This window comes from Numida meleagris, chromosome 3, assembly GCF_002078875.1.
Source record: "Numida meleagris isolate 19003 breed g44 Domestic line chromosome 3, NumMel1.0, whole genome shotgun sequence".
Lineage (NCBI taxonomy): Eukaryota > Metazoa > Chordata > Aves > Galliformes > Numididae > Numida > Numida meleagris.
This window is the reverse complement of record NC_034411.1, coordinates 21686331-21700211: the sequence shown is the minus strand read 5'-3', so window position 1 is coordinate 21700211 and position 13881 is coordinate 21686331. Positions and strand designations below refer to the sequence as shown.

Here is a 13881-nt window from a genome sequence, read left to right as displayed (position 1 = left end):
CTGCCGGGCCGCTGCCGCTCCGGCTGCCGGCGGGGCGCCGGGGTGCAGCTGCGGGGCACCGGGCAGCCCGTGCTGCCGGGAGGAAAAGCGCTAGGGACTGGCTCGCTTCTCTCTCTGTGCCGATGTCCGACGCGGAGACCGGTTGCTAAAGTCTTGCCTAAGGAAGGCAGGCGTGGCTCGGCAGAAAACTTATTAGAGAGAAGGAGCTTCCCGTTCGAAATGGGTTCCCGCGTTTAAGCGGCTGGAAGCCGGCGGAAAGTGATTCGGGAGTGATGTGGGATGTCAGAAAGCTTAAGGTCAACCGGCGTGCACGGAGGTTGTGAACTGTAACTGCCCTTAATGCTGTTTAAGATTAACCTCAATGGTTATCGGGGTTTGTTGCATCAGCACCGGGGGAAAAGGAATTCATGTGAAGAAGCAAAACCGAGAGGCACAGTCAGTCGTCAGCAGCTGAGCAGAAAGACTCCAAGCAGTTGCTCAGGAGTACGCGTAACTAACTGAAGTGCACGGCTAGGAAGCGTGTACCGAAGCTAAAACATCGGCAGAGGAGATGTGTAGATTTGGTGAGGATGGAAAGAGCCACTAACAAAAGAACAAACAAAGCATAGTGGCGGGGAGCAAAGCTTTTTGAATCTACCTGAAGCTGAAGGTGCCATCGATCGGAGAGTTGTTCCCTCTGGAGAATTACCAAACTAAGAATAACGCAAAGAAGCACAAGCTCACAGTGGGAGCAAGCTGTGCCTTTATGGTCAGGTCCGTGAAATGTTTGACACCTTCAGCTCCAGTAACTTCAGAAGTCCTCAAAATAGACTGGAGCTGCCATCCATGTGCACGGTTTAACGAAGTAAATGGATAGGATCAGGAAGCCCAGATGTAATCGCAGTTTGAGGCTAGATATCCCTATTGCTATGCAGACCTAGGGAAGAGTGGCATGCCAGTCTTGAAAGCTGATAGACAGAGGAACAATTTGTACAGAGGTTGGGAGAAGGAAGGGCAAGCCGTTGCAGTTTATTTTTAATAGGAAAATCTAATCTTCATCCTTGTAAAGCATTTCTAAAAGTAGATCTGTTCCTCAGAAACTGGAAAACATCTACCTTTTGTTATGGAAAACCAATCTGTTTGGCTTACTATTGGCTCAACATAGACTAATTGTTTTTGATATCCCTGTCACTCCCGACCACCTCAGCTGTGCATTGGAAGGAATCCTGCCATGCCATGTACCAGCCCCAGCCCCGCTGCCAAGCACCTGGGGAGCGAGCCTGGGGCAAGGAACCCTGCCAGCTGTGGTGGGCTGGGGGCAGGATCCCTCCAGCCTGCCCAGCCCCTGGCAGGGCCCCTACCCCAAAATGTGGGTAAAGGGTGCCTGGGAGGTCAGCGAGCCATGTCAGCAAGGGCACTGTTCTCTCTGGGCTTCCCCTCCCAGTGGCAGCCTCCCTTCCCTCTTTTTTAACCTGATGATGGATCAATGGATACCTGAGGACATTGCAGTAGGGTTGCGATGGGGCTCATGATATGCTTAGCTCTTGTAAGAATAGCACTGCCTGGGAGGTAAGCACTTCTCAGACACATTACTAAAACACAGTCGTTCGTGGTTTCCTCTGGTGCCGCTGCTGACTTGAATTAAAGTTGACCTAAACTGAAATATAAATGAATAAACCCCCCGTGCTGAGAAATGCTTAACCCAATTAATTATTCTGTGTGCTGGAGAAATGGTTTTATTGTAAATTGAAGACTCCTGGTTTGATTGAATTATATGGCATTAACTGTTTTGAATGAAGGCAGCAGCAGGAATGGAGGAGCCTGACAGTCAGGGAGCACAGCTACAAATTCTGCGAACAATGGGGGGCTCGATATCATCCGCAATCAGCCTGTTTCAATGAGCTGAACGGCTGAATGTTGATAAATGGTAAATAATGCCAGGAGGAGTTCAGCTGGAAATCACGGGGCCTTTCTGACTCGGGAAAAAAAGTAACTGCTAGCTTTCTGAGATTATAGGATTAAACTGTATCAGTACTTTAAATGTGACTCATGAGCAGGGGCTTTCTGAAGAGAATTACATAAATTTCCCAAGGTCTTTCTGAATAACAAATTGTTCCAAATAATTTCCACATATTTAACAACCGAGGGTGAAATCCTGGCCCCACTGAGGTCAACAGCAAAGCCCCTTTTGATTTCAGTGGTTTCAGCATTTCACCCCCGGGATGTGGGAAATCTTTTGGCTCTTCTGTGGTCATTGACACACAAAGTGAGGAAACCTCTACACCTGGACAAGTGATTTTCTGCCCGCTGGCAGTTCACTGCCCTTGGATTTTTGTGTTTACCTTGCTTAGAGAAGAACTGGGTTCTACTCTACTTCGCACCGATGCGGATTTACAGTATATTTTTAGATATCTCTGAGCAAAATCTATCATCTTGTCAAGGCACGTGACCCCAACCATTTCTTGCCATGTCACAGTAGTAGCAAAAAGGGAACTGCACAATTTGGGGTTGTCCATGTGGAAATTTAACTTACCACATTGCTATCCCAAGGCAACTATTTGTTTACCTGCATTAAGTTAATTACAATTGACTGCTATAATTCTTACAATTCTAATCAAGAATAGATTATATGTAGTGTATTTACCAGCGCAATCCAAGAAACCAAAAAACTCAAAATTCCCCACACTAAGGAAAGCAGGAAAAGCAATACAGTAAAATCCAATTAACAAAAAATGCTTTATGATTAGGGGAGGTAGTACAACCTGTGTTCCTATGGATTTGCACCTCTTGTCTTGCAAGCCAGCCACACAAAATGCTCGGCTTTCTTCCAGACCCCTTCTCTCGCCTCTGCTGAGGGATGGATGGCTCATGCTGGGTTGCCAATGGTGTTTGGATGGCTGACTGCTGAGTTTTGTGTATTTCTCCCTCAGTGGGGTCACCAATTTTCACAAAGCATACAGGGCGCCTCTCCGCCTCTTCCAAAATTGGCTAAAAAATTGAGGATGGCTAAAAAGGGGAAAGTAGAGAGCACTGCCAGATAGGTTTATTTCTGTCAGAAAACTGCTAGAAATGAAGTTCCTCCATGGGTGCCCCGTTAGCCAAAGTCTCAGCCAAAGTCTCTTTGGTTACACAGCTTTATATCAGCGGGAGATCTGAATTAAAAACTTGTTGTTGAGGGCACGTGAGGACAGTTTCAAATTTTGTGAGTGAAGAGGGAGGAAACAATCGGCATTACGTTTTTCATGACTCCATCCCTCTATCTCAGTTTGTGCCTCAAAGCTCCAGAGCATGTGTAGATTTTCACCACTCTGACAGCTCTGATTGTGAACTGGTTTCCAGGAGTTTATAATGAGATAGATTTTTCTGTCTGTTTGTAAAACTGAGCATGGTGAGCATTTTGTAGCTGATTCCATCTTGGTTAGCAAACTTCAGCTTCTAGTAAAACTCTTTAATCTTTACCTAAGTGTAGCTGAGATTAAGACATGCTCCGTCAATTTCAAGCTGTGATTTTGTGGTGGGAAGGTGGCTATGAAGATGGAGATACTCCCGTGTTTTAAGTAATAATAATAATTCTTTGTTTAACGTTTTTGGTTATTATCTTAAAATGCTATCTTGAAGTAAGTCTAATATGAAAGTTCTTACTAGTGATCAAATTCTGAACTATGTCTCTCTCATGAGAGACTGAGGTACGTAGGGAACGTGGGCTGAAGCAATGCAAGAAATATAATTAATTATTTCACAGTATGAAATATACCTCTAGGAGGTATTATTTTCCTCTGTACAGCTGTTGAAAGACTATTCCTGTCTCTTTTTACCTTTCAGCAAAATGATGGTCCAACACTCTGGCCAGGTATCTGCATTAGAAGTCAGCGCCTCCGCAATTGTTCCCACTTTGTCCCCTGCAGGATCATTGGGGTTTGATGATTTCACAAATTTAACCCCATTGGTGAAAGAGGAACTTAGATTCGCCATCCAAAACAAACGTCAGTCCCACAGGATGTCTTCTACTTTGGATACGGTGACTGTGTCCGAAAGGCCGATGGAATCATCGATCATGAAAACAGAGGTATGGCACTTTGACCAGCATTTCCGTGTGAATGGTCAGTTCTCTAAGCAACTTGCACCAGAAGAGCAGTAATTATGTCAAATACAAACAACCCGCTCCACCATCTAAACGTGTTAGTTTATTTGTTCCTTTTAAGTTTGTTGCTTGGTTTTCTGTTACTCGTTTCTGGGAAATTCCTATGGTATTTCTAATTTCCACTGAAGCCTGTAAGTTAATACTTTAATTATGAACTAAGGACAGTATTTGACAGTGATTAGAGAGTAAGTGCTAAATCTGGTCTCTCTGCCTACGTGCGGCTGAACTTGGAATAAGTCACTGCGGTTGTCCTTTTCATGCTACAATTTAGCCACTAGGCTTTTAATTTAAGATAATAATCTCGATGGAAAACATTATAATATGAAGTGAAGAAACAGATAAAGTTAGGGAAATGGCAACACCTGGGTCTGAGCCCAGCACCCCCTCTTCGGCATGCAGCCTGGGAAGACACTTGGCAATTTTTTTGGGGTGACATTGATTTACGAAGAGCCATCACATCCATCCAAACTCCAGTCAGGTTTTTATTGACAATTTAAATGGAGTTACTACCATTTTACAGTACTGCAAGCAAGGTCAGATCACATCCTTATGTAACTCATGATGTGAGCACTGACAGCACTGCGTTGCTTTTAAATATGTCAAAATTATTGAAATACAGGCAGAGTGTTTACCACATCTTATGGATTGCGTGTATCTGTTTTTATGGGACAGTTTTCTCCTGAAGAGGATGAAAGAAAAAAGCGAAGAAGGGAAAGGAACAAAATTGCTGCCGCAAAGTGCCGAAACAAAAAGAAGGAGAAAACAGAATGTTTGCAGAAGGTAAGTATCTGGCTTTAGATTTTTTATATATATGCATTTTTTTGTCTGTCATCATACCGTAAATGATGATCTTCACCTGATCTGCCAACATTTAAAACTATTTTACAGCAGCATCAGGCCTGTGCTTCTATATCCAGGGGTTTTGATAGAAAGCTATTTCCTTACTTAGATGGCTTAACAAAAATTACAGATATGTGGTAAGACGTACTGGGGAGTTAGTAAGTAGCATAAATAATTTTGGGTCAATAGTTGACCCAAAAAGCTCAGAATAATCTTATAAAATGTAGAAATATTACTTTGGATGCCTGCTATTGTAAGTGAATGTAAATCTGAATTCGGCTTTTCAGTGTTTGTTACAGTTCTGTAAAGATCAAAGAATGCAACTGTCAATCAGTTCTTAAGACTATTATCAATTGGGGATGTATAACTATACACCATTATGGGAAACTAATAGCATGTAACTTCTAACCGTATGCTTTTCCACCAATGAAAATCTGCAATTATTAGATAAATACTGCAATTAACTATTTGAAATGCTCACTCTAATAGTTGTGTCTGTACCTTGTGATTAGGAATCGGAAAAGCTGGAAACTATCAATGCGGAATTAAAAGCCCAGATTGAAGAGCTAAAGAATGAGAAGCAGCATTTGATATACATGCTAAATCTTCACAGGCCCACCTGTATAGTTCGGGCACAAAATGGAAGGACACCTGAAGATGAAAGGAATCTTTTTATTCAACAGATCAAAGAAGGAACATTACAAGGTTAAGTGATATGGCAAATGTGGAAATATTTATAGTATGTTTTAACAGCTACGGAATCCACAGAGGATCTGACTTATGTGTAGGATTCTATTAGTAAAGAGCGTTTAGGAAGGGCAGATTGCTTTCTTAAGCAGAAAGAATCATTTTTGGCTTGTCAGAGATACTTCCCCTTGGAAGATCTGGTCTCAGTCAAACTGAAGAGCCTTCTGCCTCAAATATAGGTTTTGCACCTGTCATACTTGCTGTTCCTAGGAGCTACAGACAACAGCTTCAGAAGATTTAGCTCTCTGCTAGTATACAGTATCTGCACTCACGACGTTTGTGCTAGAACACTATGACTTCGATGATGCACATGGTACATACAGCTGTGCTGGATGGACACTACTTTTCCTTGTGGCTGGCAGGGAAAGCAGACAGAGTATTTTTAAAGTTTTGTAGTTTCCAGGAGGATGGTTTCTGGCAGAATGTACTGATATGTAATTTTGCATTCTAACCTAACACACACACAAACACACAAAAAGCGTTTAGTTCCAATTAAGCTTTGTAACTTTTTTTCACAACACTTGTGTGTTTTTTTTTTCCTATGACTCATCTCAGAGACTGAATTTGATAAGTCCTAGTAGGTGTGACAAAGAAAGGTTTCTTGCAAAATATCCATGTAGCTAAGTTGGTATTTTAGGAGCTGGAACCCCATCTATTATCCTTTGGGAAGTACAGTGTTTCCTTGCATTCAGGAGAGCATTTGGTACCATCACTTGGCAACTGGGTGAATTGGACCCACTGGAAAGAGGAAAGTAATTATGAAGGGATTTTGATATGGTTTTGCCCAAGCAAAGAACTGCAGGACTGAATCCCAGGTTCATGAACCACGAAAGGTTTACAAAAAAAAATCATCTGGGATCTAATCCTACAAGCCTTAACCCTCACTGACAGAAGAAGTTCCATGACCTGTAGTGATCTGGTTATACAGATAGCTCTCAGGAGTAAGACCTAGACAAAGCTTTTGCCATCCTTGTCAGGATTGCTTCCTTTTGCCAGATGATTCAGAGGGGAAAAATTATGATTGCAGCTACTTTTATTTTACGTTTAGGTGGTAACTACAGTCAATCAAAAGTGTTACTTAGAATCTGAAGGAGACAAGAGTTCTGATGTAGTGAATAATTGTTCTCATTTTTTATTAAATACTAACCTTAGATGTTTCTGAACTAGTAGAAGAGCTGCTGGACAATACAGTTGGAGCTACGAGTGTTTAAATTCTGATGTTTCTGTGAAATTCTCAGATTGTTTAATTCTACGAAATAGATCCTTACAATTTTTTGTAAAAGAAAATATCCTTATTTATCACTAATATCATAATGAGTAAAGTTAATAAATACTGCAAGCAAGTTAAAACTGAAAACACAAGTGTTGTGCTGTCTTTTTACTTTCATGTCTTGGTGTTTAATATTATATATTCCTAAACTTCAGGAGTTGCAAGTGACACCACTTAACCTTCATCATCTCCACAGATGAGGCACTGAGTATCTTGAATGATTGGGTGTAGAGAATATACCTCTCAAAATTCTGTATCTTGATCAATGGTGTCTAGCTGCTCAACGTCACAATTTAAATGGAGCTTACAGTACATAATATTTTACACCAGTTATGCAGTTTTGAAATTGTGGTTTTATTCTAAAGGCTAAACTTAAAGATACCTCAGCCATAAGCTTCTTCCTCTGCAAGTCCTGGCTGAATGTATCAGATATCACGCCTGATCCTTATATGATCTTTATATTCTGCAACAGAACTTCTTAGTACATTTTCCTAAGATCTGGATATATTGTAATGTCCTATATCATGTTTAAAAGCTATGTACTTCATATATCTGAAAAATGAATGTATTAAAAAGACAACACGCTAGGTCTGATTCTGTCCTGAGAATCTGTTTTCTTTCTGTATGTTGGAAGGAGCTGCCTTTGACTTCAGTGAGAGTTTTATTAATGCCCTGCAGACAGAGTTTGGAGCCTCTGCAGCAACTTCACTGGCCCACGGGGAAAGTTGCAGCTTCACTGGCCCATGGGGAAAGTTTCATAGGGAACTGGGCCAGTCGTTCGTCAGACAATGGATACACATCAAGTGTGTTAACTTGTCAAACAGTATTCAGCGATGTCTGGCTTCTGCAGCATGGGAGTACAAAACTGAGGCCTCATCACAGTATCGTGCACCTTGGCTTTGCCTTTAGCACATCAGATACCAGCAGACAAAAGAGTTTGCCTCCTATGCTGTTACAAAGTGTTCCAGCAGAGACTAGAAAATAATGACACAATTAATGTCTCTCCTTTAGGGAATCTGTATGGTTGCTTTTAACCGTATTCCTGGTGACGCAGGCGTCATGCTTTTGTTGTTTGATGTTATGTATTCAGCATGCCAAATGTTAATAGGGTACCACTACTATTGTTAGAAGATAATTATTTTTATTTCTTTGTATGTGGAGTCGTAGCTGCTTTCTACTGTGTGTATGTGTGCGTGTGCACGCGTGCTCCTGCACACTACTGTAGAAGTGATGGTACTCAAGTTGATTTGACTATGCCCATGAAGGAGTGTTTGAACAGCTAGACAGGAGCAGTATGTTGCATGAGTTTTCTAAAAGTATACGTTATTCAGGAGAACCTTTAAAATGCATTAAAAGCAGTTTGTTTTCTATTTTCAAGTTTGTTTTGATACTTTAATAAAAAAATAATATATATTTACTTATGTGTCATTTAATTCATTCTTAATTTCCAGGAGCAACTTCATTTGCTTAAAACGATGTCAAGCTATTAAAAGAAAACAAGCACGTTTTATAGGTTTTCAAAAATAAGCATCTTACCAGGTGATACTGGTACTGCTCACTGATTGTCAAGATATAAACAAAGCTTTGTTATTATGAGGCTGATTGTGGATTCCAGCTAATTTCTCATTCTTGGTCTAGACTTAGATTAAGGAATGGAAGTTAGAACTTCTGAGTCCTTCCAAATCTTATGACTAACCAGCTGATAGTTATTTCAGCTTTCCAGTTACCCAAGGGGCTTAATACTTTTGCTGCTGTGAAGTTTTAATATTTACAGATTGTTCTCTATGGTTATGTGGAAGACTAAAGAAGCACAGCACAATTAGGGCTTTGGTTTGTTTTTGTGTGTGTTTGTGTGTGCAGGCGCGTGTGTGGAGAAGCACGAGGGAAGATGAACAAAATGTTCTATCCTGCCTTTCCAAAACTATCTGCACTCAGACATAAGTCCCTGTGTTTTGATAGCTGGTGGTGTGGACAAAACTTTTGGCTTCAATCCTTAGCAAACAATCCTAGCTTGTACTACAGAGATGAGATAGAAGGCCAGGAGCTCTAGGGACCAAGAAATCTACTGCACTATTACAAAATCTAGTTAAAAATATCAGTTGCAATGAAGATGTAGGCTACTATAAATGAGGCAATGTTGAATGCTTATTCCTACTGGCACATCCATTTAAAGATGTGCAGTCCCAAAGTGTACTTCTCCCATGTATATGCCCTTTTATGCATTCTCCTAAACTCTTTACCAAACGTTAGTTTGGAATATTTGAGTCAATTCCAATTTCATAAATCTTTAAATCATCTATCTGCCTCATCTTAGAAAACCTTATCAACAAAATTAGACTTATGAATTCCTAAACTGATATTTTACAATCTTTTCTTTAAATGATCTCATTTGAAACCATCTAATTGTACAATCAGCTGGTCACTGTGACATATTGCTAATAAATAATTAATATTCCTTGAACTAAATAATATGCTGTGTCTTCTCCTTTGGTCTTGTTTGAGACACAGAAGCTGGATGTACTGGCCCATGCAGACCTTAATGCATGCTCATCTTTACCCTGTACACTAAGAAGGCACATGTTCTACTTTTTTTCTAGCTCTTCCCTTGATATAAATGAAGAAATACTAATATCAAAGGTAGACAAAGCCAGTGATTCACGCTAGGTATTCTTTTAACAACACTGAATGCTAACAAATTTAAACGTAAAAGAACTTTTCTACTTGGTCCCATCAAGAATTTGAAATTACTTCTTAAGGAGGTGGCATTGAAGTCACTGTCGTTGGTTTTACCAAAGAAACTGGATAAGGAAAATAAAACACTACAGATGTTAGTAACAAAAAGTTTGAAAAGCTAAATCTACTTCATTAAAAAAAAAAAAAAGTCTAAATTCAAAGTGGCAACTGTATCTAACATCCTTTTTTTTTTTTCCCTGTCCTTCAACCTATGTAGCAGTATACTGGGCTACTATCAGTCTCACTTAGTCTGGCCATTGCCATGTTTCTGTGTTTGCCCAGTGCCCCCAACTGGAGACCCTGAGAATCACGATGAAAATGTTCAATAATATTTATTTGCATAGAAATACTTAGCAACATTCTTCACTAGTTTATAATGGCAGCTTTGCTTATATAATAGACATAATTCCTTTATAAAGCGTAGTTAAGATGAAGAGTGAAAATATTAAAAAAAATCTCATTACTCCAAGTGGACCCTAGTGGACGCTGAATCAGAACTGCTGACTTCAGTGATAAAATTAGTTCTTTACTAATTTTCAGTTCTGTCAGATCATCAGAGCCATTAAAAGAGGATACACCAGATTCTATTCTTGATACAGCACCAATTCTGGCTGCATAGCTTTATTACTACTGACAGTGATGTGTGAACCAAAAAAAAGCTAACGACTTTCTGATTCCAAGTTAAGAATGGTCAATTTGACACTCAGAAAAAAATGATCAGACTCGTGGCTAGATTAAACAGAAAATGAAAACAAAGTGGCAGTTGACGCTGGAGTTGAGTTTCCCCACTTTTGAGAATTTAGTAGTTTATATTTGCAGGCTGCAGTGAAATAATCGGCCCACCACTGCATCCACTTAGACTGGAGGCATGTCCACACAGCAAATAGTGTGGTGTAACAATGCTTTTGTACAAGCTAGCAGGGGGAACCACCCAGTGATGACAGCAAGAAACTCCGCACAGGCTGGTTGGTGGCACTGAGAGGATGGGACCTCCATGCAGCCAGAGGACCAGCTGCTCCTGGCATCTGAGGTAGCTCATTTACAGCCAGGTCCAGTATCATTCAGCTCCTCTGGTCAGCATAGATCCCAGAGCTGCCTGCTGAGGAGCTGCCTGGCTTCTCGACAAACGGCTCTGCAGGTTCAACTCAAAGGTCCTTCCCGCAACATTTTCTTTCTATGGCAGTGATCAGAAGCAGCCAGTCAGGGAAGAACAAGAGTAGGGCAAGTATATGCGCCCTGGGTGCTTTCCCACAGTCTGACCATTCTCAGTTTAGTAGTCGCACAAGCTCAGCATGACTCCTTTAGATAGTAACCTTCATCAGGTCTTTCTCTCATGTATTTAGCCGCAATACCAGCACCGACAATATGTTTTGGTGACAAGTTTTATAGGGCTGTCACCACTCACAAGAAAGCTTCCTCTTATTTGTTTTGACCCCATTTCTTGCAGCTTCACCTGACAGACCCTCATCCTTGCACTGGAAGAGTTCATGCATGTCCGTGCTCTCCATGCCACTCATGATTTTATGCTCCACTATGAAGAGTGAAGAGTCCCAGCCTATTCAGTCACTTTTTCTTTTGGTAGCAAATTTCACATCCTCAATCATTCCTGTTACCCAGTTCTTCTGAGAAAGGCCTGTGTCCTTTCCAGGAGTTTAAGATCAGGAGACCATAACTATAAAAAGTATTCAAGACGAAGCCAAGCTATGGATTAATACGGTGAGATCTTGATGTTTTCTATTCCTTCCCTAATAGGTCCAGGAATTTGGTTTGGTTTTTTTGATAACTGCCAAGAATTGAGCCTGGTGCAATGGAACTATCTACCATAACCCTCAAGTCTCCCTCCTAAGAAGTAATGACAAAATCAAGCCCAACATTTCATCATTTCATACATGATGGCAAAATCAATTTTCCCTATAGGTATTTAACTTAGGAATTACCCACATGTAGGACTAGAATAGATCAACTGGTTTTCATGAATACCCCATAAATACTTTTTTTTTTTTTTTTTGTAATGGAAGAGCATATGTGCACTTCATTTGATGCCTTTATCCAAACAGCTACTGCAGTCAAAATTGTCAATCTACTGACAAATTTCTTGGTTAAGAGTTGAGATTGGAACAAAAGAAAATAGTTGGGGAGTAACCAAGTGTACAATAGCCCCTCTGCTGACTGAGTGCAGCTACCTTTCTTTGGCTAGAACAGAGATCCTTTCTCACCTGACTGGGATAAACACAGATCTCTGATAGCGGCATGCTGAGAACTTCCCCTCTTGCTTTTATCTCCTACAACCCTCAAAACTGGATCACACAGGACTTGTATCTTCCACGTTTGTAGCTAATTCCTGTGGTTTTATTATGTATTCTTGGAGCCCCAGATCTGAGTTACACTTTGTGGGATGAGAACATCATTCCTCACTGCTAAAGTGAAAGCTTTAGAAATATTACTTATTTCTGAACTAAGAAGTTCATAAACCAAAAGAAAACAAATTAAGATTCAGTGCATTAGACTGTTAGTGTTTCATGTTTAGAAACAAATGTTCTGGGAACTTAGGGCTTGTTTGTTTGTTGGGGAAGCGGAGGGCTCTATTAAACAGGATTTTTATATGTCTGGGTTTGGTCGTGTCACATTCTCTTGCTGACAGAAAACCATCCACGGACCAAGGAGAGGGTAGCTGTAGAAACTAGTGCTTATGAGTGCTAATTCTGAAGGGTTTCCCACATTATGTTCAAAGAAAAAAGAATTCCTTAGAATGACTAGCAATAGAAAGGACAAATTAATTTCAAAAATTACCCGCCTTTCAAATAATAACGCACCCCTCTGCATTAAACTAAATGCAGTGAAAAGCTGTTACTTTTATCTGAATTTACTCAAAACATATTTGACTCTTCTACCCCTCTGTGCACTTACCCCTCCACTCCCTTTTTTTAGAAGTTATTACTCAAATGTACAGAATGTGCCAAACCTGTTTTATAGAAACAACTCAATAGTTCCCCTAAAGAGAAGAGAAACTATTCTACAGGAAGCTAAAGCAAATACTAAATTGCACAAAAACGTATTCAAAAGCAGGAAATGCCATTGTTGAGAGTGCAAGCAGAAGGTCAGCTCTGCTATCTTACACATGAATGATGAAATATCTTCTAATTGTGTGACCAAGTATTTCCAAGCAAGATAACATACCACATTCCTCCTTCTCTGTGTGCAGTAGCTTGCACAGTTCCATATCTAACATGAACACAATCTTTCAAGTACAGGTCTACAGAAAACATTAAACAAATAGTCTTCAGATTCTTACTGCCATGCAAATAGATTCATAGATAATCTCATCTAGGAGCTATTTACTGAAGAAAACTGCACTTACAAACTCAAATGAACAGATAACCACACATCTAGGGCTCCAAAATATTTGCAAGGGACTACAATACATCTAAAGTGTGTGCAGCACAAAAGCATAGCATAATTGATAATTATACTGTAAATAAATGTCTAAATTACAAAAGGTGTTGTGCCTTTAGGAAAGTGAGTGCTTTGGCTGGTAATGCTTTCAGTCAGTGTGAGAGCCAATGTCCTTCAAAAAAGACGTGTTCAAATCCTCTTCAGCACAGGCAAGAATTCTGTAAAAACGTTTGGAAGGGAGAATAATAAATATGCTTGGGCCAGAAAAGGTCACTGCGGCAGAAGCCACAGGTTAGAGTAAAGAAAAAGGTAATAAAAAAACCAAACAAGGGAAGTTTGGAAGTGCTTTCCAAAGAAGCACTTCTAGCTCCTCTGGTTCTCCTGGATACTGTGACAACAGCAGCAAAAGCAATCTTAGCGGAAATTAAGTAGACGACTACTTACAGCAGCATTTGTAAAGAGACAGAAAACTACTACTGAGCAGTGTCAGCTGTTAACCTCCAGTTCCTCTGCACAGAGACCCTCACGTGCAGGCAGTCAGCCCGTCAAACTCCCACCCTGAGATAAGAACAGTTGCTCCTTTTCCTGTGCCACTGAACCCTCGACTCCCAGAGCAGCAGGCACCCATTCCCAGGTGCCTGGGGGCAGGAGGTGTGCATTGCCAACGAGTACCAGGCCTCAGAAAGGCCACTTGGATGAAGAACTAGATAAAGGGACAAGCTTTCTGAGACAAAAGGACCCAGGAGAGAATAGGAACAATCCTATGTTTGACTAAGGC

At 40.6% G+C, this 13881-nt stretch overlaps 1 protein-coding gene across 1 annotated transcript in view; it reads left to right on the top strand.

The window, feature by feature from the left end:
- The window catches only part of ATF3 (activating transcription factor 3), an 8026-nt gene extending 449 nt beyond the window's left edge, over window positions 1-7577 (top strand). Inside the window, exons 2-4 of the mRNA XM_021392404.1 lie at window positions 3802-4045; window positions 4793-4900; window positions 5473-7577. Coding sequence (XP_021248079.1) covers window positions 3806-4045; window positions 4793-4900; window positions 5473-5670 — 546 coding nt within the window. The 5' untranslated portion in view covers window positions 3802-3805 and the 3' untranslated portion in view covers window positions 5671-7577. The remainder of the gene's footprint in view (window positions 1-3801; window positions 4046-4792; window positions 4901-5472) is intronic.